This window comes from Carettochelys insculpta, chromosome 12 (genome assembly GCF_033958435.1).
Source record: "Carettochelys insculpta isolate YL-2023 chromosome 12, ASM3395843v1, whole genome shotgun sequence".
NCBI lineage: Eukaryota > Metazoa > Chordata > Testudines > Carettochelyidae > Carettochelys > Carettochelys insculpta.
Window position 1 is genome coordinate 39,786,067 of NC_134148.1, and position 25,446 is coordinate 39,811,512.

Below are 25,446 nucleotides of genomic sequence, written 5' to 3' on the forward strand. Positions count from 1 at the left end.
ATGAACGACGAATGAAAAATCAAGACTCTAGTATTCGGCACAATGGACGGTTCGAACAGGAGAGGCAGACCCCACAGAGAATGGGTAGATGATGTAGTAGATTGGTGTGGAGCTAGTCTACAGAAACTAAGCCACTCCGCACTGGACAGGGAAAGATGGAAAGGAAACAGTGAGAGGGGCATCAGACCCCGACGGGCGCTGAGCCCACGGTTATTGGTGATGATGATGATGGTGATGATGCCCGCTGCAGCACCAGATCTACCCGTGGGAACTGGAGGAGAATGTGACCTGGTGGAAAATTCCTTCCAGAGCCCAAATATGGTGACCAGTTGGACCCTGAGCATGTAGGTGAGACCCACCAGCCACACCCCAAGGAAACAGTTTTCTGTAGTGACTCAGAGCCCTCTTGCTAGTCTCCCATCTCCAGCCACTGGACCACTTGCCGTTGCAGGCAACCTCGTTACAACATTCACTGCAGCCACTGATCAAGCTTAACCTTAAATTCATTTCTGTTGCTCTCACTGCTCCTGTTGGGAGGGGGTCAGAGGGCCTCACTCCCCTGAGGCTCAGCAGCCTCCAAACAATTTCAAGGCTAAACTTATTGCTAACTAGTTCATCTCTACTCCTGTGTTAACAGAGGTCGTTTCCTTAAACAGCTCCTCACCTCCGGATTCTCCTCTTCTGGTGCACAATGCACGCGGTGCCTTTGGATCAAAAATCAGGGACCATTGGCTCACCCATGCACTTGCCCCACGCACACCTGTGCCCTCAGTGAGGCTATATACTGCTGCACGGGCAAACAGAACACGGCACAGCATCACAAGGGCGACTGCAAAGCAGAGGGGAAGGAGAGTGGGTAATGGAGCACCCATAGGGAGACACGTGGAAAGATGCCCAGCTACTGTACAGAGGGAGTAACCTCTCCTTCTCCTTTGAGTGGGTCGCTGCCAAAGGCATGGCCCTGAAAAACACACCACAGGCTGCAAAGTCTGGTCTCTCCACGGGACATCTGGTCTTTTGGGCCCTTTTACGATATACTAAATTGATTTCATGGGGGCGACCAGAATTTCTTAACTTGTAGGTCCTGATCCAAAAGGCAGTTACAGGGGCAACCATGAGGTTATTTAAGGGGGCTCATATTGCCATCCTTCTGTGCTGCCTGCAAAGCTGAGTGGTGGCTGTTGGCCGGGAGCCCAGCTCTGAAGGCAGCACCCCACACCACAGATGTAAGGAGGGCAATACCACACCATGCCACCCTTAGCACCACACTGCCGCCTTCAGAGCTGGGCGTCAGAAGAGCAGCAGCTGCTGACAAGGGCCCAGCACTGAATGCAGACGCACAGACGTAAGAGTGGCAATCCCGTACCATGCTACACTTCCTTCCGCACTGCTGCCTTCAGAGCTGGGCGCCAGGACAGCAGCAGCTGCTGCCAGGGGCCCAGCACTGCAGTCAGCAGTGCAGACATAAGGGTGGCAATGCCATACCGCACCACCCTTCCTTCTGCACTGCTGCTGGTGGCGGCTCTGCTTTCAAAACTGGACTGCTGCTCAGCAGCTGCCGCTCTCCCCCTGCCCAGTTCAGCGGTGCAGAAGAAAGAGTAGCAGTACCGCAACCGAGTAGAATCTTGCAAGCCCCTCCCCCCAACCCCTACTCCATTTTGGGCCAGGACCAATGGTCCCACTAAGCTTTTCCATCCATGTGCAGATTTTGTCCACCTGGGTGCAGAATAAATTTTTGTGCGCCAAGGCACGTGCATCACCTGTAGAAGCAAACAAAAAAAACGGTGGGCGCTCTGACAACCAGCTGGGCAGCATTCAGCTCTTTCCTGAATGGCCACAGAAAAGCACAAGGAAACACTGGGAAGGACTCCTACAATTATAACACAGCAGAAATAATGAACATTTGCTAGTTTAAAAATCCTCTGATCATGAAGTTGACCAGAATGGACTGTGAATTTGGTGCGGCTCTATCTATAGGTACACAGATGGGCTTCATCCCGTTACCTTTTGAAGGCATGGGCCCTCGTATTTGTATTTATTTCTTTGTAACAAAATAGTGCTCCACTCCTTGCAATGCACAAGCAGGGATTTCATTTCTTCAGCATTCAGTGACATCTCCCACCAGATTTTAAAGCCCTTCGAATGAAGGGAGGGGAGTGATGGCAGCTACTTCCCAGTGCTCCCTTCCCATAAGACTGAGGTGCAGAGTTACAATTCAGCTGGAGTTATTTATGAAACAAAACAAAACAGGAAGAGGTTAATGAACATTGTAATGGCCACAAATCTTACCTGGCCCCTACCAGGATAGCAGCTCACACTCTCTATTCACCCCTGTGCCACAAGGTGACGTTCTTAGTCCCATTCTACAGATAGGAAAACTGAGGTATAGGGAGGCTCTAGTGACTTGCTCACAGTCAGTCTGAAGTAGACAAGGGAACTGAAACCAGGTGTCCCATGTGACAGTCTAGAGCCCTAACCACTGGGCCCCTCCATTCTCTGTTAAGAACACGTGTCTTCTGAGCTACAGCTGGAGATGTGGGGACATGGTCCATGCCAGCAGGTGCTGTGTGCTTGGCCAGACCCAGTGATTCCTGTGACACTGGCATGCACAGCTGCTGAATCACCCTTTTCAGGGTGTAGCCTCCCTTCCCTGCCCCATGTGATGCTGGTACTGGGAAGCCGGAAAACCACACTAGCATGTTACAGAGGCTAAACCCACCAGGGAAAGCAAGGGACCTAATTCAGCAGAGCACGTAAAACACCTGCTAGGCTTCCCACACATGCCTCATTGCTGAATCAGGGCCCTGCATTGCAGAGGTTACAGAAAGCTGACTGCATCCAGCCCCTGGCAGGGGGAGGGGTGCATGGGACTCCACCTGCACCCCATGCTGAAACAGGCTGAGATAATCCCTGAGAGCAGCTCTGCAGAGAGTGTGGATACTTAATTTATCCCATCTGCTGGCAGTTTCTGTCTCAAACACATACATGCCTCCTTGACATCCTCGAGGCTAATGCATATGGTTTGCTGTCCAGTGGGTAACACACATGACCCAAAAAGACATTCCTGACTTAATCAGTGTACAAGAGCTAGACAGTCACTGGCTTAGTTTTGCAGACATGGCTCTGAGCAGGCTTCAATCTTCCGAGCCACGCAGACTAAATCTCCTGCCTCTCTCTGCTCACCCAGGATCACCAGTATAATTTCATGGGGGAGTCGGGATTCTGACTGACTGGGAATACGCTGAAGATGCCGCAGAAGACTTTACAGTGCTTGAATATAGGCATGTCCATCTCCGTGGCATAGTCCATCCAACACTGCAGGCAGCTAGGTCCGGCCAAGCTGTGAGAAGCTACGGCAGGTTGAGACTGAAAGGGAAACCCTGGACGTCGGAGCATTCGCTAGCCTCCTCCACAGCAGATTCAATTGTGGCCAGATGATACACTGTGCAAACCTTTAATCTTTGATAATCCATCTGCTGCGCACCAAGACGGGACTCAGATCCTGAACTCTCTCTGATAAGCCCTGAACAGATTCTGATTGGCAGTGCTGCAGATCACGTGCATGGCCAGTGATTAAATTCCTGGGCAGTATCTACAGAGAGATCTGCATTTATTATCCCCAAAAGGCTGGAGGAAAGTGACCTAACTGGGCTTTACTTCTGGGGCCCCTGACGCAGAGATCAGGGGCTAAGTATCCCTTGATACAAAGGAGTTCCTTTTTTAATAGAAGGGCCTGTTAAAAAAGAAAAGAAAAGGGAAACCCAACCCCCTGGTAGTGTCACTACCAACAGCTGTGACTGCCACCCAGGATCCCTCACTCTCTCTCCTGTCTCTTCCTGTTAGCCTGGATCCAGAAGAACATCTGGGAAACCAAGGTGAACCGTTTCGACTGTTGTGACGGGAAAGGCAGACAAGGATGTGGAGTACCAAAAAGAACGTGTCCGCATGATCTCTAACGAAGAGGTAAACTTTCCAAGGCTGGGCTGCAGTGCCAGCCTCTCACAAGTCCCTCTTATTTTGCACTTCGATTTGATTAAAGTTTGCGATCATGAATACACCTTAACACCAGTGACATACAAGCAGATGATTGATGCAAACATGAAATCCCGGTTGCTCACAATGCGCCTGTTTTACTCAACCTCCTAATTACCTTACACACTCTCCCCGGGTTACAAAGAAAGACATAAACAGATTAACTAAATTAGGCCAATTAAAGGTTCCCTAATGGAATGAAATGCTTCAGACAAGCTTGAGCGAGAAAAGGGGGCAGGGAGCAGAGAAAGACAAGGCAACGTCAGGCAAATTACACAGAGCTCAGAGAATGCCTCCAAACACATAGATCCACAAATCAAAACACAAGCTCCATTCAATGGTATTCACCCCATGCTTTGTATAAAAGATGCCCATTTTAAATTAATACAGAGAGAGAGCACTTGCAGAAAGCATATATTAAATGTATGAACGTCACTATTCCCATTGGAAATCCGACTGCTAATCCATGGCGTTCATGGCTGCCAAGAACTTAGGGTGGTCAAGACTTTAGTAAGATTGGCTCCTGAGAGCATCCCCAATACAGACTAGACAAACCAATTTTCTTTCCAAAAACCCTCAGAAAATTCCCAATATAAACTCTCCAAGTCAGCATCGTGGCTTTGCTTCCAATGCTCTCTCCTTGGCAACACGTCATTTTCTGTGGTTTTCACTAAACAGAGAATCTTACTGCTTCAACCCAAAGAGAAATTGCCATCATCTTTCGCACTTTGCCTGCAAACACTTTCACCTTCTCTCATAGATCAATGGATTCTAAGCCCAGAAGGGACCATTATACTCAAATGCTTGCATGACACAGGCCCTAGCATTTCACCTGGTCATTTCTGCATCAAGCCCGTAATGTCTGCTTGAGCTAGAACATCTCTCTTTGCACTCACAGAGTGCCACAAGAGCCTGGTAAAATTATTTGTCCCAAGTGGAGAGCCAAGTTTTTGGTCAGGGTCATTAAATTGCATCGAACTTGCAACTGAAGCAGAGTAATGGCTTGACAGACAGCCCCGTGGAGAGCACCATTATCTTTCTTACCAAAAGGCTGGAGGAAGTTCTGCTTCATAGAATTGCAGTGTGCTATTGTGGAGGTCTTTTGAGGGACAAGCTGTACAGCAGGGCTTAAGGAGCTAACATGGGACCAGATTCAAATTCTACAGAAGCCAATGGGGAGTCTTTCTATTGACTTCAATGGGCTCTGGATCAGTCCTATCAAAACCATAGACTGGTCCAAACACAGGCCCTGGTTCAGAATACCATCCGACTTCGAGAAAGTCTAGATCCAAAACCTGGGGGATTTAGGCTCATTGCTAGCAAACACCAGCATCTGAAATGATATTGCCACTAGCCCATAGACATGCCAAACCCAACTCATCTCTGCATGTCTGTCCACCTTTGAAGAAGGGGAATCCCTCTGTAGAATGCGCATGGCTGACCTTCAAGGATGGTACAATCTGGTTTTCAGTAGAACCCTTATAGAAAAGTCCAATATTAGATCACGAGGACTGCTCTATACAGAAATTTTAAGTCATCCCATAGAATGTAATGGAGATTTATAATCCTCCTCTAGAATTCCACAGGAGAAGCAAAGCTTCGAAAAAAAAAACCCCAGCATACTATAGGTTTCATTTCTAAAAAATCCCTATTTGTTTCCTACAGAACTCTATTCTTCTCAACACTGTTAGATTCTAAAGGACGATCGTGGTCTGGTCCGAGCAGATTCATGTTAGTGCTAAGTACACCGAGTGGGTGAGACATTTTCCCCCGTCCCACCCCTTGGGCCTCTAGCTGTGAAGGTCACCGTGACATCTGCATTCAGTGCGTAACCCACACACCTACTGGGTGTGGTTCACTGTTCCAGGTAGTGGCACCTAGACCCCTGACAGAGAGAAAGACTGTGTCTCCTCTACAGCCTTAGCCGATACCCAGCTGGCTTTTAGCGCAAACAGTAGAAGCTCCTGCACTAAGCTCCAGAGGTCCCAGCTTTGAGTCCACCGGTTGTCAGTTACAAATACAGAGGCCACAGTGATCAGCCTGGAACAAACCCAGGCTCTCCTCTCTTTTGGGTGCGAAGGACCTGGGTGGAGCAAAAGCAGTGCAGTTCTCCCAGAGGCAGAGCCGCTCTAAGCCCAGAGCTGTGCTCCTGGAGAGGAGCTGGAGTTGCACAGAGGCAGAAGAAGCCAGAGGTGAGCCCCTGCACTGACAATACCTTTCCTACCTCGGGAACGGCATCATCAGAGAGGCTGGTGTGGATGAGGCTGTGCACTTCCGTCAGCTCCGTGATGTCCACTGGGGGCAAGGGAGCCTCTTCAGAGAGAACGGACATGAGGGATTCCAGCTCATGAGACTCGGACTTGGCGCTGGGCCCGGGTGGTCCCTGCCTTCCCCGGTGATGGGAGGCGCGGTTCCCAGCGGGTTGAGAATCCAGGCCTGGCAGCGCCTCCCTGCAAGGGACGAGAAAACAAGCCAAGGTTTCCACCTGGGGAGCGAGCAGCCCTGCGTTCCCCCACCCAGCCAATCAGAGCTCAAAGGGCATGATCGCCCCAGTCGTCAGCAGTGGGAGACGCTGAACCAAACTGTCCCTCTTTGCTTGGGCTGTTGTCACCAGGCCCAGACCTGCTTTTGCCTGCTCTGCCAGGTGCAGCGCTCAGCACTCAGGCCCAACGCCTAGGCCCCGGGGCCGATGCACCCAGAGCGAGGGCTCTGTAGCCAGCACAGTGAGCAGTCTGTGCAATGTACCCATCAGCTGAGCCCAGTGGCTGGTGCTTTGGGTCCTCTTACATGAGCGAGAGAGCAGGGCTAGGATTCACCTCTCCCTCAGGAGCCTCACTCCCGCGGGAAGCAGAGACATTTCCTCATCCCTATCTCATCGGTGCCAGAGAGTGGCTGTGTGACGGCAGCAGGGCCGACAGCCACCGCAGGTCCTGAGGAAAGGTGAGTGGGGGCCCGGCTCCGTGCCCTGAAAGCGGGGACCTAGAGCAGGCAGCAGCACTGGGTCCCTCCTGTTGCGGAATGGCGGAGCCGTGCTGCCGACACTTCAGAGGGGCTCAGGCCTCTGGCTGCTGCCGAAGTTTGAAACACCGCCCCATCAGCGGGCCTGTGTGCTGGGCTGGGCGGGTGGCAGACCCTGGATGAGACTTCAGGAGTGCCTAGTTCCCAGCCCTGTGCTCAAGCTCCCCACTCACAATGCCTCTCCCACAAACCACAGTTTATGTCAAAGCTGGTCTTCAAACAACTTCCTTCATACGCCCCTACCGGCAGGTTCGGACACCGAGGTCAGACGAGAGAACCCAGGGAGGCCAACATGCCCCGAATGAGGATCTGGTCCTGATCCTGCTGGCCCAGTCTGCTCCACCAGGAAGGAAGGGACTCCAACACGCTTCCCAGCAGGAAGCTCCGAAAGCTGTGTAGTGCCCACCTACAACCAGCAGCCAGGCACCCAGACGCATCGGAGCCATGCTGCATACACACAGCCATGGAGACAGGTAGATGCTCTTTGGTAGGGCAATTAGTCTCTTCTGTGGGATCGTAGGCTGTTGCAGTTGCTTTTATTTCATTTGCATTGGTAGAGTAATTGGTTTTGCACCAAAACAGAGTGCTACGTTCATTAAAGAGCGCTCCTTTGCCAGTACACCCTCAAAGCAGCCTTATGGAGACGGGACCTGACACTGAAGGACATAGATTATTCCTATGGCCTGCCACAGCCTTAAATTCAATTGTTCCCTAGCACAGCCCATCTCAGTGTGGGAATGAATTGGCTCGGGCTTTTGTGCTGTTCCAAAGGGGTGCTTTTCTCCTGGCCGCCCGGGGAATGCAACACGTACCTCTGCTTGCTGCTGCGGAAACTGGCGCACATACAGAAGAGTATGCAGAGGAGACCTAAGCAGACTCCCACGATGATCCCGGTGACCGAGTGGATATCCAGGACATCTAGCAGGCAAGGACAGAGTCAAGTCAGCATCTCGAGCCCAAACAGGTGCATTGAGAAAACCACCAACTTTGGGGGCGTATATGCAAAATGGGCCCGATCAGTGATCCAGGTCTAGCGTTCCCCAAAGCCCCGGGTAAAAGGGATGGGCAAACCCCAACATGATCCCGTCACTCCCGAATACACACAAACAGATAAGCAGACACCACGCTATTATTGTAAGTCGTGCCGGGCAGTGACCGTGGAAGCAGATGAAAGTCAGCTGCCTTAATGCTACATGAACAAATGGGACTGCTGCAAGGTGAGGAACTTCAGCCAAATCTCACCCTGAGACAGGTATAGGCAACCGCCCTAAAGAGCTGTGCATGCACTGAATTCCACCTCATCCCTGCATGGGTTTACGCACGTTCACATTCTGAGCATCACGCGGTGGGATCAGGCGTTCGCCTGCACACAAATCGAACTGACATTGCTAACTAAGGGCCAGGATGGAGCAGACTCCAGGCTCAGCGCCACTCTGCAGGACCATGCTGTGCTCCCCAGGCGAATAAAAGCTGGCCTACCTGACAGCCTCTCGCGGAGGGTGTGCACATCCTTTACGTTCGAGTACGGCCCCGATCCTGCAACCGTCTTCGCTCCCATCTTAAAATAGTACCTGGTGTCGCTCTCCAAGCCGTGCACCTCGGTGCTGAAAATATTTCCTGTGCAAAAAGGGGCCAGGAGGGTTAATGTTTAGAGGTTAAGTGCTTCCTGGGGGTGTTGCTGCATGCTGTAAGGAGGTACCATTTCTACCCGAGGATGGGTATGTTTCAGCTAACTAATACGCTGGCTGACCCAACATAAGTGAAACTTAACTCGTGAGAGTAATCACATCAAAGGCTCCCTGGCTGCTACACTAATTCAGGGGTGAGCAAACCTTCAAGTCAGGCCCCACATCCTGTCTACTGTAACCCAAAACGACGGAAGTTTTGGTTATGTTCATGCGGGGGGAAAAGAAAAAAAAAACACCTTTGCCACGTGTAGGAAAATACAGATCTGTAGACTGAAAAAACATTAATCGGTGTATGAATGTCGATACACAGACCTAAAAACAGGAACATATTTCACAATGTTTAATGAGACGGATGAGCCTGAGACTCAGCAGCTGATCGTGCTGCACCCCTTTCCGAAATGGCACGCCCCACCGAGGAGCCCAGTCCCCACTTTGTGCACCCCTGCACTAATTCATGCTCCACAGGTGCTGGAACAACAGGGTGTAGGGGAGGAGGTGCTTCATCACCCCCTGCTTGGAAGCGGCTTCCAGTCTATATAGAGTTTACATGGGTCACTGGCTCTGAACACCGAGACTTGCACAAATTGCTCCAGGCTCCCTGTGCCCCTGAGCTCTGGGCTGGATGCAGGATGGCATTTCCTCTGGGCTGTAACACACAGCAGGTCAGCTCGCACAATCAGCTGCTTCCTTCTGGCTGTACATCTTTATATTGGTGTCATTCATTGCCCAGGCCCCGAGGCTACGGCCTCCATGCTCCCATGAATGGAGCTCCATGAGTTATCCCACTGGAGCCAGTCTGAGGGCCCTCATGCATCACGGCTGGTACATGCTGAACTGCCAGTAGGATCCACTATGTGCTAACTTTAATTCCTGATTAGCATACACCCAAGCCAGCAGCTCTGTGCCTGCACAGTTATTTAGCTGACGAAAACTGATGCAGAGCGACCTGGTTTTGCTGAGGGCCTCCTGGATGGTCTCAGGCAGCTGACGTGCTCACCGCTGCCACCTCACAGAGCTTAACTTCCAAGCAGCCGCAAACAAGGAGCCTTTTCTTTAAACGACCGACCCAGAGGCTTTCCCTGCCACGCTGGTCTCTGAGCCACGGCCTAGAGCCTCCATCAACAAAAAGTTCCTCACGCGATAGCCCCTGGTATCCCCAAGGCCCCAACCCGGAAAGCACTCGAGAGCCTTGTTCACGAGGTTCCCTCCAAACCCACCTCTGCTCTCCCCCAAGACTCTCTTCTCAATGCTCACGCTTTGCTCTGCACCGGGGGCACCACGGCCACCTCCACTGCTAACTATAGGACGGATGAGCTCAGCCGTTCCTCCACGCTGTCTGTCCGCCAGCTCGTTACACCTCTCCAGCTATCCCCAGTGTTTAGCAGCTGGGCAGCACAGACGCGCGACCCCGTCAGCAGCACAGACGGGAGGGTGGAGGGGCTGGGTTCTGAACTGACATTCAATGGGACCAACACACGTGCCCAGCTCAGGCGGACGTTCGGGCACCTGTGCTCTGGCTGGGGCCCAACGCGCGCACTCACCTTCTTTCCTCAGCAGGGTCCACATGTCGTCGGGCTGCGTGCTGTTCGCGTTGTACAGGATGATGTACTCCACGATGACGCCGTTGGGCTCGGCTGGAGGACACCAGTGCACCTGCACGGCATACGGGTTGATGGGGTGCAGCCGGAGGTCAGAGGGAGGCGTTGACGGCCCTGAGGGTGGACAGGGTCGGACAATAGCCCCAGACGCACAATGGAAACAAAGGGGGAATGGTGAAAATGCAGCTCTCCAGGCCACGCCTCCAAGTCGGCACCTCCCACTTGGCGGGCAGGTGCCACTGCTGCATTTGCCAGTGGGAACTGGCAGCCAGGTGGGCACCAGAGAGAGCTGGGCATGCCAGGCAGGCATGAGCCTGTTTGGTGGGTGCCAATGGGGCTCAAACTGGGCTGCTCCTTCTTCACCCGGGAGCTGACGGAAGGGGAGCTTGCCTGTGTAAGGTGCAGCAGGAAAACACAGGCGTAGCTGCTAGCTCAGTAATAGACGCAGCATTAAAAGTAGGCCACAGCTCTTCTGAACCTCAGGTGAGGGATGCTCCGAGCCCCAGGCACCCTTCTGGTTTTGAATTCCCCTTCCCCCAAAGCTCTCTTATCACCACAGCTGGCTTAGGAGAGCTGGCTGGGAGCAACGTTCCCTGTAAGCCGTGGCTGCCACGCAGGAGGGACTGAAATATCACCCAGCTGATTAACAGAGCACCCCCAGCCAGCAGTGTGTGTTTCTACTGGTGGTGCACGTGCCTGGTGGCACATAGCAAAATGTATTCCGCACATAGATGGCAAAAATTAGAGGTCACATTGGCTGGAACCCCCATTGGTTGACCCAGTCCCAAAGCAGCCCCTGGAGGTAGCAATCGGACAAGGGAGGTTACCCGCTGGTGTCCCTCAGCTCCTACCACTGTCTCTTCACACCCACTCTCTTTGTGGCAACATGGGCCAGCATTAGCCAGCCCCCATGGCTCAAAGCAACCCTCAGGCCATTCGATTCCTCACTAGACAAAAAGATTTCAGAGACACATCCCCCCCAAAAAACAAAAGATACTCCCAATACCGAAATAAACACATTTGCCCTGATTCGTATCAATTGCTCCTCTTCACTGTGCTCTGGAACGGCTCGTGTGCTGTCAAATGGCTCTCAGCCGCCACATCGGCACAAGAGGCCTGAGAGCCGACAGGTGACAGAAAGACGCACACCCAGGCCTTTCACCCCACACATTCGTTACAGTTGGAAACGGTCTTTAGAGAGTTACATCACTGCTCCCCGAGCAGGCAAGGCACATGCGGTGGGACAGGCCTTCCTCCTCTCAGGGAGACCTCTGCAAGCGAGGGGATTTATGTTCACCCCGGTGCAGTACTTACGGTCGGGCAGAGTGAACCTCTCCACCACGCTGCTGAAGGGTCCGTCGATCCCCACCCCGTTAGACTGGACTGCGAACTCGTACTTGGTGTAGGGTTTCAAGCCACTGATGAGAATCCCCTCCTCCGAACTGTTGGGGAACACAGACGCAGGGACCAGATTAACCCAGGCCAGGGATTTTCCTCACCAGCTGCCTCAGCAATTTACCAGGAGCCCCAGGGCCAGAAAAGGTGGGGGTGCAATGGAGTGGACCAAAACGATAGTGCTCCCGTCTCCCACGAGTCAATCATTGTTTTGTACGTTTACAGAATCATGGAACACTAGAACTCAAAGGGACCTCGAAAGGTCATTGTCCAATCCCTGGTCCTCAGAGCAGGGCCAAGCACCATCTAGACCCTCCCTGACAGATGTTTGTGTAACCTGCTGTTAAACTTCTCCATTGATGTAGATTCCAAAACCTCTCTAGGCAATTTATTCCAGTGTTTAACCCCCCTGACAGTTAGGAAGTTTTGATAGAATCACAGAATGTATGTTTCTTAAAGTCCAAGCTCCAGGAGTCATGGGATTATATGAGAATCTCAGCTTATACCAACAAAAAAGTACATGTCTAGCTTTTGGGGTTATTCATTTATTTATGATTTGCTTGCAGACAAAAACCCTGAAATAATGACCCCACTAAAGCCTCAAAACCCAGAAGGCAAATCTACGAGACCAACCCTTCCAATTCGGGGGTGCGTGAGGATTCATGATTTTTTAATATTTGAAGCTGGCTTTAGTGAGTCTGGTTTATACTTAATATAAACCATGGGAACTACAGATCCCAGCGTGCAGCTTGGCCCCTACAAATCAAGATGGAAAAATGCCTGCTTTCTCCTATACCCCACCTCTGCATTTCAGATAGGGACCATTCTGCAGGAGCCACTTTTTGCCCACTCCTGACATAGAACTGGCTAAATGGATACAAGTCAGAGGCAAGTGCATCCTGGACATAGAAAAGCCCATGGTCTGCTAAACCTGAGCACCAAGAGTTCCCATGTATTTCCCTTACATGCCTGTTTACTTTCCGACAAGGAAGCCGTTGTGTCACTCAGTTGTGTGATTCTCTTACCTTGTGTAGTAAGTGACCAGAGAGGCGTTTTTCAGTCCCCATGGGCTGAAACGTACAGTGTAATTAACGATCTTGACAGTGGTGAAGTCTGGTTTCTTCCACCTGAGCCAAATCGAGGTCGAACTGTTGGACTCTGCATAGACATGCGCTGGGGGCAGTGGGGGGCCCTTCTGAACTGGAGGGTCTAATGGACATGAAGGAAGAAGAAAGAAAATACACAGGTAACAGTGGCCTGGGAAAAGAGCAGTCATTGTTGATGAATCAAGAGGAAGGGAGGCCCAGTGATTAGAGCACTAGCCTGGGGCATGGAGCAAATTTCTATTCTGCCACAGGCTTCCAAGGTGACCTTAGGCAAGTCACTTAATTACTCTCTGCCTCAGTTCTCCAGCTGTGCAATGAGCATAACAGCCCTGCCTGCTGGGGGTTGTGAACAGAAATCCACTAAAGGTTGTCAGGTGCTCAGATAAACTAGTACCAGGACACGTAAGTACCATGAGTAGCTACAATATGCTGGGAGGATGACAAGAGCCGCTGAATTTCACTATTACAGGAAACAGGCAATGAAACTGACGCATGCCTATATTCTTATTTGGCTGCATTAGCCTAAGACCCAAGAGCCTGGTCATGAGCCAGGGCAACACTGTGTGAGGCAATGCATGAACAAGACTTCCAAACGGGTCCTGTTTTGCCGACCTTAGGAACAAATCTCACTGCACTTGAACAGTCCTGTCTGGCAGTCATTTCATTTACACTTTGCATGACAGCAGCCACTAGAGGTCCCACCGTGCCTGGGCACGGTACCAGCAAGGAGTAAGAAAAAGCCCCTCCCTGAAGACTTTCAAATCTAAACAGACAAAGGGCAGGAACAGAAAGAGAGACCCAGGGAGATGGGTTACCAGCCCTGCTCTCACACCCCAGATGAGCATCAGCACTGGAAATAGAACCAGAGGCCACTCCTGGGCCTACATTCCCATCTGGAGCTTTCCTCTGAAATGGGTGAAACCTTGTGCTTCCAGCACAGCTCCACCGGTGTTTCTTGGAAAGGGCAGGGGTGTGGTGGGAGGGAGAAAGGCCGTGTGACACTGGATCATAGTAGTAAAGAGGAGAGATCTTTCCCCACCTCCGAGATGCTGTACTCTGAATAGGTAAGGCTGATCCCATAACCGTTGAGCTCTGCAGCTGCCTCCCAAGAAACAGTTTTAAGTGGCTCTAAGAATTCAGAGAGCCGCCCTGCTTGACAAAGAGGAGCGGTTTTGCTGCACACCAGTGTGAGCTCACAATGGTGTCTTTCTTTGGCTTCTACAACGCCTGCCCCTATATCTCTGTCCCCTTCACTCTGGTTGAGCCCTGGGCAGAGCAGAAGAGGGCAGAACATGAGGGCAGACTGCTGCAGGTGACCTAGCTAAGACGGACCCTATGAAGTCACAGGGATGTGCCTTACCTACTGCCGTCACTGGTGCCTTTTCTGTTTTGCCCTTCCATATAGCCGCATAGCCATCTTCATGCTTATTGAATGCTACCAGCTTCACCTCGTAGAGTCTCCCAGGGGCTGCAAAAATTAACCAGGTTTTAGGTTGCCAAAAAAAAAAAAAAATCACTTTTTGCAACAAAGCCACTCGGCAGAAAGCATTTGGGTTCCAGGTTCAACTATCAGCTAATTCCTCAGGGCACAACCACCCCGCAAAGTGTTATCTCCTTTTAACAACTGGAGAAACCAAGGCCAAGTGAGGCAAGGTGATTCGCTCAGGGTCACAGACCGAGTCAATAGCACAAAAACTCATGATTTCCTCACCCCAATTCTGCACGCTTGCCTCCATCACTGAAAAGTAGCATGGTGTTGCATTAATGCTTCACTGTGACTTGCTCGCACAGTGCCAGGGATCTGTGTTGTTAGGGGAGCTGTGATCATCCTGGAAGCACTGAGGTATGATTATCCTGAGAAAGTCAGGATAATCCTGGGAAAACCTGGATGGCGGGTAACCCAATGGCTTCTCCATAGCTAAGTGCCACATTTATATCCTTTATCTGGGAGTTTAGAGCCATGTCCTCGGATTAATTTCTTAGATACTGCACTAACGAGCATGCAAAGAAATATCTTAAGCCCTCTAACCTTCGCTTCCTCTGAAGACCTAGTTCCCATGGAATACACGTGTTTCTTTCACTCTCATGCTGCAGACACAGACATGTACCAAAACTGACCATCCAAAGAGTGCACTGCACTTATCCTCGTAACTCAGTAACACCCGCGTGGATCTACAAACCACTCTGGGCCTCATTTCCCAATTGCCCTCTAATCATGTAGTGGACCTTTCACCCGGTCCTTGGTGTGACAGTGTCAGTCACCTCTGCTCCAGGATAGCCCAGTTTATGTATTCTGATCAGAAGGACACACCAGGAGGAAGGTTTAAAGACATGCCCACTGGATCCTGCAACCCCTTGCACCCTGAAAACTTCTGTTAAAGTCAATGGGATTTTTTTGGTGCCTACGGAAACACAGGATCAGTCCCCATCGGTCTTATCCGCCAGCCAAGCTCCTTACAGCATCCATTCTGACAGTAGCCATTCTGGGGCTCACACCAACAAAGTGTGCCTACGGCTGTCTCCAACACAGCTGCTTTAATAATCGAGGCAGATGCCTTCGGAAAGGAAACAGAGATCAATTCTTCCACTGACCCCAAACAGGCCGGCAGGAAAAGACCCAGACTGTCACACAACAGCAATCACTGTGCTTTACTTAGTTCCTACTATGGACACCAAACTTAGCTGATGCAGTCCAAAAGGCCGTTGCAAATCTTGCCTGCCTCTTTCTTCTCGCCTTTCATGAACAAGTGCTCTCTCCTGCCATGTTGGAAGACATTTCAGTAAGGATGTTTATTCAGGGAAACTACTTAAAAGATTCAAAGTTTTTAAATAGAGAGAAACTGGTAATTCTCTCTCTGGACATCTAGTCGCTTGTTCAGAAGTGCAGTGAAAGCAGCCCACAGTCTCTTTGGTTCCCTCGCCGGCATTTAGTTGATGAAGTTTGTTAATTAGGGATGTGCTTATTCATCTCCTGCCCCCATGGCTCACCAGCTCCCTTGCCATGCCAGTGTAAGCTGTACAAAGCCCGCCTGATTGATGCCAATTTTATTATTACCATTTCAATTATGCTCCGGAGCCTATTGGTGCAAATTATTCAAAGGGTGCTTGGAAGGCTGGCCCTGCTGCACAATACATGTTCACGTTCGGCAGCTAAAAACAGCTCAGCCGCATTTTTCTGGCTGAAAGGCTCCCCGAAGCAAACACGGTTTTGTCTCCTTCACAAGACGCCTGGGTGTTGCGCTGGGATGAAACAGACAGGCTGAGCTGCATTCATGCCTCCTCCAACCAAGGAAGAGCCTCTGCAATTCACTGGGGCAGGGGCTACCATTGTTGGACTACAGAGTCACCGAGTTCTCAGGCTCTGGGCAACACAACTGAGCCCTGGCCCTGCTCCCCAGAACGCTCACTCAGCATCACGCTCTGCCTCATCTTCTCGGCTTCACAAAAGCGTCAGGGAGAAACGCTGGGAAATGAGTCTGCACTGGGTGTGGGAGAGCCAGGGCCACGGTTCCCTGTATGGTCAGCACTTGGGTGGCTGCCCTGGAGAGATTCAGGCTCTGCCCAGGTGATTAGCAGAGCACCCGCAGCATGTGTTTCCACTGGTGGAGCACATCTGGACACGCCCACAGATGGAAAAGATTGGAGGGAACCCTGGTCTCGGCACTAAAAAAGATCCTGCAAAATGCTGATGCCCGTAGCGGGCAGTCTGCCTGGGAAGAACCAGCGTGAAGGCAGGAAGCAAAGGACAATTTTGTATCCTCACAGAGCTGTAACCTAACCCGCATCACTTCAAATACGGGAGCTGGAGAAATCTTTCCAATGAACAAATATCTATTGGTGCATTCATTTATTTAAGTGCTCCATTGGCTGTTGACTCTCCCCCACTCTCAGGTCAAAAAGTACCAAAGTAAGGGACCACTTATTCGCCAGCAACATGGATGGCAGAATTAAGTCCTGGGCATTTATTTTAATTGTAACTCACAGCCAGCGTTCTTGCATTCTCGTACCAGTGATTAATTGCCCGGCGTACTCAGTGAAATCAAATGACAATTGTTGGAGCTCAGCACTTCTCAGAGTTAAGCCCAGAATGATGGACCTACATAGATTATAATGTCCCATTTCTAGTTCCCATACAATGACTTTCCTGACTCTATTCCCTTTGCAGTTCCTCAATCTACCTCTCATTTCCGAATTGCAAGATTTTCGCCAAGCGCCCACAGTCCACATTGTGCAATAAGGACTCATGCAAACAGCCTCAAAAAAAAAACAAAACGACATCTGCTCAGGTGCTCACCAGTGCAAGGGTTGCAGATTCTAGCCTTAAACTAATAAGCTCACGCTTCCCTGCCGCCTTCCCAGCATATGCAAGATGCTTCTACCCCCTTCCTTCCCAGGCACCCTGGAGCACGCCATGCCAAAGACACGCTAAAGGAGACACATCCAACTGGAAGACATTTCCGCCTCTCCATGAACTCATGAGAGTTAATCCCCATCAGCCCAATCACAAGGAAACCATCCCGAGATGATGGATGCCCAAATTCAAGGAAGTAATTACAGATGAACAAGTGATGTGCTGAGCATTTGGAACCAATTCACATCATTCCTGAGCCGCTCCCCTTGCTGTTTTGTCATGGTGAGGACAGTACATGATGTACAGATGTGGTTTATTCAGTGCAGTAATGACAGATCTAAAGTCTTCAGGGAGACGTGTAACTGTTAACACCCGCTCAGTGCTACAAGCAGACACAGCTTTAACGCAGTTCTAGAGAGGGAAGTTTATTTAGCGGTGACACAAGTTAGTCTCCCAGGTCCTGCAGAGAGACTGTTAAATCATTCACTGTATATGCCAGGCACGTAAATCAAACTGGCACTCACTCACCGACTGCCGTTCCAACAGCTGGCCTTGGGCAACAAAGCAAAACGCTGCGTTATTTGGGGCCAGATGCTTAGCTAGCGAAAATCAGCACAACTGTATGGACTTCAAAGGAGTAATATAATTTTATGTCAGCTGAAGATAAGTCCCACGGAGCCCTATATGTTGTAAGTTGGAGTCTAACAATTAACCAAATAGGTACAAGATGTGACAATGGCAACATGGAGCAGAGGAGGGAAACAGTCCAAGCAGGAGAGTCCTATTTCAGGAGTACATGTGGCATGTCTGATTTCTTATCAGTTGGTTAATTAACTAATTACTATAATCCAGTGCTATGCAGATCTTCTACTGTTGTAAATGGTTACAAGCACCTTGTGAGCTGAAGCTTAAGATCTGATTGCAGCTCGTTATCCTGGACTCATTCCCTGATCACTAACTCTGAACCTTTTCGTCTCCATTTTTTGCATCTGTGAAATGGGGTCAATAATACCAAGTTAAGAGAGGTGTGGGTAAGGATTAATTCTGGGCTGTATTTTAATCTCCAGCAAATAGTTTGTGTGCTTTTTTATCTGAAGCAACTTACACACTTGGCTGCATTAGAGCGGTTCTTAGAAATGTATTAAGAGGAGAAAGGTGATTGTTGTGACCTGAGTTATGAGATAAGAATGTAGGATACACCAACCCTTTCAACTTGTCTTTCACCAGTTACAAGTTAATCACTGATTAAAGGACAATCTGTTCCTACATTAGCGTGCAGGAATTTCTGCATTTTAAATGCATTTAGTGATGACGACTTAGCACTCAGATACTGCACTGGCAGGCAGTCATGCAAGTACCTGACACAGCCGGGGATTCATTTCTGCCCCTGGTGTTCTCTCTGAGAACACTCGGCCTTGCAACAGTTTGGCTAAAGCGGGGTGAGCAAACCCTTTATGTCAGGCCCCACTTTTCATCCCTGCAATGAGCAGGGCTCCCCCCGGTCCCCCGGAAGTGAGGCACTGCACTCCCCCAGCAGCAGTGGAGGCCGGGGGGGGCTGCAGGTGGGGGACACTGATCGCATTGCATCCCCCTTATGAAATGTCATGCCCCCAAGGGGGGGTACACCCCCCCCCACTTTGCACACCCCTGTTCTAGGCAGAGTGGAGGAGCCAGCAGTCCCCATCCCTGCCCATCACTCTGCCAGGACCTTCTCCTCAAGCCACAGCACGGTCTCCCACAATATCCTTGTCAGCAAGTTAAAGGAATGTGGACTGGATAAATGGACGGTAAGATGGATAGAAAGCTGGCTAGAAGGTCGGGCCCAGCAGGTAGTGATCAACGGCTCAATGTCGGGATGGTGGTCAGTTTCTAATGGAGTGCCCTGAGGTTTGGTTCTGGGTCCTGTTCTATTCAACGTATTTATCAATGACCTGGATGAGGGGTTGGATTGCACCCTCAGCAAGTTTGCAGATGACACTAAGCTAGGGGGAGAGGTAGATATGCTGGAGGGTAGGGATAGGGTCCAGAGTGACTTAGACAAATTGGAAGACTGGGCTGCAAGAAATCTGATGAGGTTCAATAAGGACAAGTGCAGAGTCCTGCACTTGGGCCGGAAGAATCCCAAGCATTGTTACAGGCTGGGGTCCGACTGGCTTGGTAGTAGTTCTGAAGAAAAGGACCTGGGAGTTGTAGTGGATGAGAAGCTGGACATGAGTCAACAGTGTGCCGTTGTAGCCAAGAAGGCTAATGGCATATTAGGTTGCATCAAAAGGAGTGTTGCCAGTAGATCCTGAGAAGTGATTGTTCCTCTTTATTCGGCTTTGGTGAGGCTGCATGTGGAGTACTGTGTCCAGTTCTGGGCCCCCAATTATAGGACGGATGTGGACCCATTGGAGAGGGTCCAGCGGAGGGTGACCAAAATAATCAGGGGGCTGGAGCATAGGACCTATGAAGAAAGGTTGAGGGAACTGGGGCTGTTTAGTCTGCAGAAGAGAAGACTGAGGGGGGATTTGATAACAGCCTTCAACTTACTGAAGGGAGGTAGCAAAGAGGCTGGAGAGAGGCTGTGCACAGTGATCACGGATGGCAGAACATGGAGCAATGGTCTCAAGTTGCGGTTGGGAAGGTCCAGGTTGAACATTAGGAAAAACTTTTTCACCAGGAGGGTGGTGAAGCATTGGAATGGCCTACCCAGGGAAGCAGTGGAGTCTCCAGCCGTGGAGGTGTTTCAGTTTCAACTAGACAAAGCCCTGGCAGGGCTGATCTGATGGGTTTGGTCCTGCTTAGAGCAGGGGGCTGGACTTGATGGCTTTTTCAGGTCTCTTCCAGCTCTATTGTTCTATGAGTCTATGATAAGGAAAGTCAGTTTCACTCTTGCAGGTTGCAGAGAACAGCCTGAAAAAGTGACGCCTCCCACCCCCACCCCTGCCCCCCACAATGAGCCTGTCCTCTGGTTTTGTTACAGCGCCTGCTGCTGGCCCTACTGCTTAGGGCACCAAGGTCTGGAGCCAACAGACCCAGCCCAAGCCGCAGCTTGGGGCTCCAGGCAGGTGGTGGCTGGGAAAAAACCAGGCCCTCCTATGGCCCAGTCGGTGCCCAGCCCAGCACGGGAGAGCCAGGATGCTCTTGCAGCAAGTAGGACCTGGCACTGAGCAAGGGGAAGGTGGAGCCTGGAGCAGGCAGGTGGGCCTGGGAGTGGAGTTTCCCTAAGCAAGGGCTGACAGCCGGGGCTACGGACTCCTTCCGAAGTAGGTGAAACATCCCCCGTCAGCTCGGCTGCAGGAGCTGAAAGCTGGGGGGAGGGCAGGAGTCAGCACTGACACAGCCCCAGCTTAACCAGGGGAGAGATTAGAGGAGCTGCCACTCCCCCAGCAATGCTTCTGCCAACCCCTTCCTAGCAAGCAGGTGACACACGCAAGAAACGCCTCTGCCTCCAGGATTGGTGAAACCGATCACCCTGTGCCCCTTACAAACTTTCACGCCCCCCACTTTGCGCCCCACCCCCGACCCAGGCTAAAGACTGATCTGTGGGAGGAGCTTAGAGCTCATGGCCATTCAGAAGACTCTGCAAGGTGCCATGGTACACCGGAAGGTCCTGCAGCCAAAACACTTTGCCCCTTCTTGGAAGTTCTGGGTCCCGACCCCCTCCCACCCAAAGGTGGAGCCATGGTACAGTACAGTGCACATTGGGAAGGCGGCAGCGTAGGCAGCTGACCTAGGTGAGTTAACTCGTACTGCTTCACTTTCTTCTTCAGCTTGATGGGCCCCACGTCCCAGCTCTCCTCTTCCATGCCATCAGAAGGGCTTTCGTCACTCGATTCCTCGGCGCCCACTTCCCGGTAGTACAGCTTGTAGCCGGAAATCTGGGCATGGTTGGCTGGGGGCTGCCACGAGACCAGGAGCGATTCCATTTTCGCTCGGACTTTTAACTCCGTTGGGGCAAAGGGAACTAGAAAGACAAGAGAAAAGAAAGCCATGGCTCAGCAGCGCCTCGGGATTGCCTTGTTTTGCCTCTGATGGACGGGACGGGCCTGTCCCAGCGAAGGGACACACCCCGATGCAACGGAGAGCAGCTGGGATGATTCTATCGCTTCATTGGCCAGCTGGACGAACGCAGAATAAGAGGACTGGTGCCCATCCACACAGCAAGGGGTTGAAGCCTGGTAGGGAGAGCTGGAGACTGGGAGCTACTGGGGTGGGGTGGGGGTTGCCTCCCCTGGTTTGAGTCAGCTGAGGCCCCACCCTGACCCTGCTGACTGTGCGTCCATCTCTCCGTTTCAGTTTTGCCAACCCACTTCCAAACATCCCCGGGTGCATTTTTTGGGAGCTCTTACTTCTAGCCTACAGCCTGAGGAAGCTCTAGGAGGTGGTGCGGAGAAGGACCATCTCCCAGGCGCCCAGCACCATGGCACAGGGGGAAAGAAATCATTCTGGGTTCCCTGAAACAAATGGAAAACTAGGGGAGAGGTTTGGAGTGGCTGGGACGCAGTGCTACAATTCTTCAGTGTCGACCCAACCCAGCCTCAGCTGGGCAATGGGAAAACCCCTGCTATTTATCCCCCACCCTCACAGCAGAGCTGTTACAAGCCCCAGCAAAGAAAAACAACCTCTTCTGCATGCGCCCAGCCCCCTACCATGCGTCTGGTTGTCCCTGTCAGGGGTCCGATGCTGCGTCCATTCCGAAGGGGCTCCGTACCCCACACTGGTGCTGGCGGCGATGCGCACTTTGTAGATTTTGTTGGGGTGGAGGGACTCCAGGGTGATTTGCGTCTCGTTCGCTGCCACCTCGATGGAGGAGAACTGATCTGCTCAAGCCAAGGGAACAGACGTTAGAGGCCTTTGTTCCCAGCAGGACGGGCTTGTCCCAGGGCCAGCTGTGCCAGAGCCACGCCCCACACAAGCGGAGGTGAGACTGGCATGGCGCACTGTGCTGGCCTTCTGTCCAATGGCGAGCTGCCCTCCTTGCCATGTTGTCATGCAACAGCGCGAAGCTGGTTTCTGACATGAAAGGGGCCAACACTGGAACTGTGACTCAGGAATCATTGACTCAGGGGCGCCCTGGGAATGGGAAGGGGTCCGTTCTCCCCAGCACATGCACACCCCGTGCCAGTCTGGAGACAGCAGGAATGCAGCAGGAGTCTCCCACAAACAGCTGATGGGGGGAAATTTCCACCATTCTACCTGACAGACACGTAGTATCTTGGCCCAGAAGAGCACCTCCTGAGATTTCAGTACCGTCAGACATGCAGCCAAACTTGAGCCTTAACTCACTCATATGAACCCAAAACCTTAGCCCTGACTCACGGCACTTCAGAGCCAGCCTACATCTAATCCAGAGCCTGATTTGAACATGGTCTCCTCAGACCATCTCTGTCATAAGGTGCCATTAGCAAAAAGTTCCACGGCGCCTGGTCAGAAATTTCCACTGGAGCTACACTGATCACCCAAGCTGCGTCTACACGTGCACGCTACTTCGAAGTAGCGGCACCAACTTCGAAATAGCGCCCGTCGCGTCTACACGCATCGGGCGCTATTTCGAAGTTAACTTCGACGTTAGGCGGCGAGACGTCGAAGTCGCTAACCTCATGAGGAGATAGGAATAGCGCTCTACTTCGACGTTCAACGTCGAAGTAGGGACTGTGTAGACGATCCGCGTCCCGCAACGTCGAAATTGCTGGGTCCTCCATGGCGGCCATCAGCTGGGGGGTTGAGAGATGCTCTCCCTCCAGCCCCTGCGGGGCTCTATGGTCACCGTGGGCAGCAGCCTTTAGCCCAGGGCTTCTGGCTGCTTCTGCGGCAGCTGGGGATCTATGCTGCAGGCACAGGGTCTGCAACCAGTTGTCAGCTCTGTGGATCTTGTGTTGTGTAGTGCAACTGTGTCTGGGAGGGGCCCTTTAAGGGAGCGGCTTGCTGTTGAGTCTGCCCTGTGACCCTGTCTGCAGCTGTGCCTGGCATCCCTATTTCGATGTGTGCTACTTTGACGTGTAGACGTTCCCTCGCAGCGCCTATTTCGATGTTGGGCTGAGCAACGTCGAAGTTGAACATCGACGTTGCCGGCCCTGGAGGACGTGTAGACGTTATTCATCGAAATAGACTATTTCGATGTCGCAACTTCGAAATAAGCTATTTCGATGTTGGCTGCACGTGTAGACGTAGCCCCAGTGGCCCTGGCATTAATGCAAAGTCAGCTTTAAATGACTCCTCCTGTGGGAATTCTGCCCGTTCTTTAGCATTAATGCTGTGTCTGCACTGCCAGCGGAAGGTGCGTTTCCAGGCCTGGGTGTTCAGTTCTGCTCGAGCTACTGGGCTACAAACAGCTGTATGGAAGCTGCAGGTCTGACAGCAGCTCAGGTTGGCTGCTGAAATCCAAGCCCGCCTCATCCCCTGGGTCCAAGATGAGACAGCTGGCCCGAGCTGCCAGCCGTGCTGCAGAACCTTCAAAGCTCTTCTTAGCGCACTAACTCGAGCAGAGCTAACACAGGCCTGAGTGCCCATGCTGGGAATCCCACCTCCCAGCAGCAGCACAGACATCCAGGTCTCACCCTCTGTGGTGCAGACATCTCCAATGCTTCCACTGGTCCATCAGGCTGTGTGCCACCATGGAGAACCAAACCAAGCACCTGGCCTGATGGTACAGAACAGAAATACTGCTCAAATCCCAGGGAACATGGCAGTTTTCCACCTTCTTTAGCTCCTCCTTCCATCCTGGAGGCGAACCACTGCAGAGCTAGGAAGGCTGGGAAGCCAGCACTGATGAGAAAGTGTCACAGCCCCATTGAGGGTTTATTACACTGGCTAGCAGTACAAATAAGGTCTGATAAAGCAGTTACCTGGGCTTGCCAGGACGCTGGCTTTATTTTGACACACTTGCGTGCTTTATTAGGATTCCAGTTCATGGAATGCCCTTCCCTTCCTGCCCCTAGAAACATTAAACCTGTCAAGCACAAAGCGCCAATTACCCTCTGATGATTATTTGCTGGCCTACGTGAAATGCAATTCATAGTCCAGTTCCCCTGTGGACATATGTCCACGGGGCAAAATCCACAGTCACAGCTAAGGAATGCAATGGCAGAGCTCAGCTAAAGCTGGCCAAGTACCAAATGGGCTCGGGGGTTGAATTTCTGTCTAAACCTTTCAGGGGAGGTTTGAGGCGCGTCAATGGGACAGCACAGGGACACCTGCAGCACTGTCCTCTGGGCCGTCCATCTGCTCTGGATACACAGGGAGCTCTGGCTGGAAAGGTTTTCAAACCTGCGCCTCTGGCAGCGTTAAAGGCACACACAATACACTTCCGAGAACTGCAATAACGCACGGAAGGCCCCAGCCTCTGCTTCTCGCTGAAGCCGTCTCCTCCTCACCTTCCTTCAGGGTGCAGTAGTCAATTTTATATTGTGTTATCTTCCCATTGCTCAGCTCCAGAGGAAGAGGCAGCCACGTCACTCTGATGTCGGCCGGGGTTGTACTCGACAGAGACAGCTGAGGAGCAGCACTGGGAACTGGGACAGAAGCAACAAACTGGTGAGACTTCCCCTCAGGCCAAAACTACGGGCAACTAGCTACTTCTGCAGGAGGCGAACCTGGGAACTAGCTCCACTTGGGAGCCCGTATGTGTGAGCCAAGGAGCTTCCAAGGTTCTGGAACTGGCTTTGGCATTACCCGAGCCGGACCACTCCTCACATTTCAATGTCTCATCAGTGGTTTGCTACCAGAGCAGCCTACCTGCTTTCAGGTTTTTGCCATGGAAACAGAAAGGTTTATTGCCACGGGGGAGGGCTCAAGGACTGCATCTTGGGTTTGAAAAAAGAGACTCCCTGGAACCACCAATTTGTATTCCAGCAGCTGTTCATACCTCTGAGTCAGATGGTGATGGGGTGTTCACCCCATGCCAGCCCTGACAGGGTTACGGGGGACTCAGGAGGGGCCATATTAGCCTTCCACTGTACCAGAGGGAGGGTCTGGATTGACTGACTATATCTAATGGAAGATGGAGACCAGCTGGGGCTTATACAAGCCTGGAAGCAGGGCGCAGAAGAGGGCTGCAGGGAAAGAGTCAGCAGTCACTCTCTGGACACAGAGAGGTGGAAACCCAGGGGCAGCAAGATGCGGTCCCTGATGGAAAGGGTTCCCCCAGAGGAGGCAAGCCTGGGGAAGGCAAAGTCCAGAGGCAGAGAAGCGAGAGCTGAGGCCGTGTAGAGCTTGGGTACTGATGATAGGGTCCTTGGTAACCAGACATAGTGGGCAGGTCCGAGTTCCCCAGC

At 51.7% G+C, this 25,446-nt stretch overlaps 1 protein-coding gene across 4 annotated transcripts in view; it reads right to left on the reverse strand.

Annotated features, from left to right (window-relative positions):
- The window catches only part of IGDCC4 (immunoglobulin superfamily DCC subclass member 4), a 198,021-nt gene that overhangs the window by 26,564 nt on the left and 146,011 nt on the right, over positions 1-25,446 (reverse strand). For all 4 annotated transcript variants that reach the window (XM_075006688.1, XM_075006686.1, XM_075006689.1 and 1 more), the window contains 10 exons: positions 24,547-24,684; positions 21,823-21,993; positions 20,904-21,137; positions 14,198-14,305; positions 12,757-12,940; positions 11,651-11,778; positions 10,280-10,450; positions 8,530-8,667; positions 7,863-7,968; positions 6,257-6,482 (listed from right to left, as the gene is read on the reverse strand). In XM_075006688.1, the coding sequence (XP_074862789.1) occupies positions 6,257-6,482; positions 7,863-7,968; positions 8,530-8,667; positions 10,280-10,450; positions 11,651-11,778; positions 12,757-12,940; positions 14,198-14,305; positions 20,904-21,137; positions 21,823-21,993; positions 24,547-24,684 (1,604 nt within the window). The remainder of the gene's footprint in view (positions 1-6,256; positions 6,483-7,862; positions 7,969-8,529; positions 8,668-10,279; positions 10,451-11,650; positions 11,779-12,756; positions 12,941-14,197; positions 14,306-20,903; positions 21,138-21,822; positions 21,994-24,546; positions 24,685-25,446) is intronic.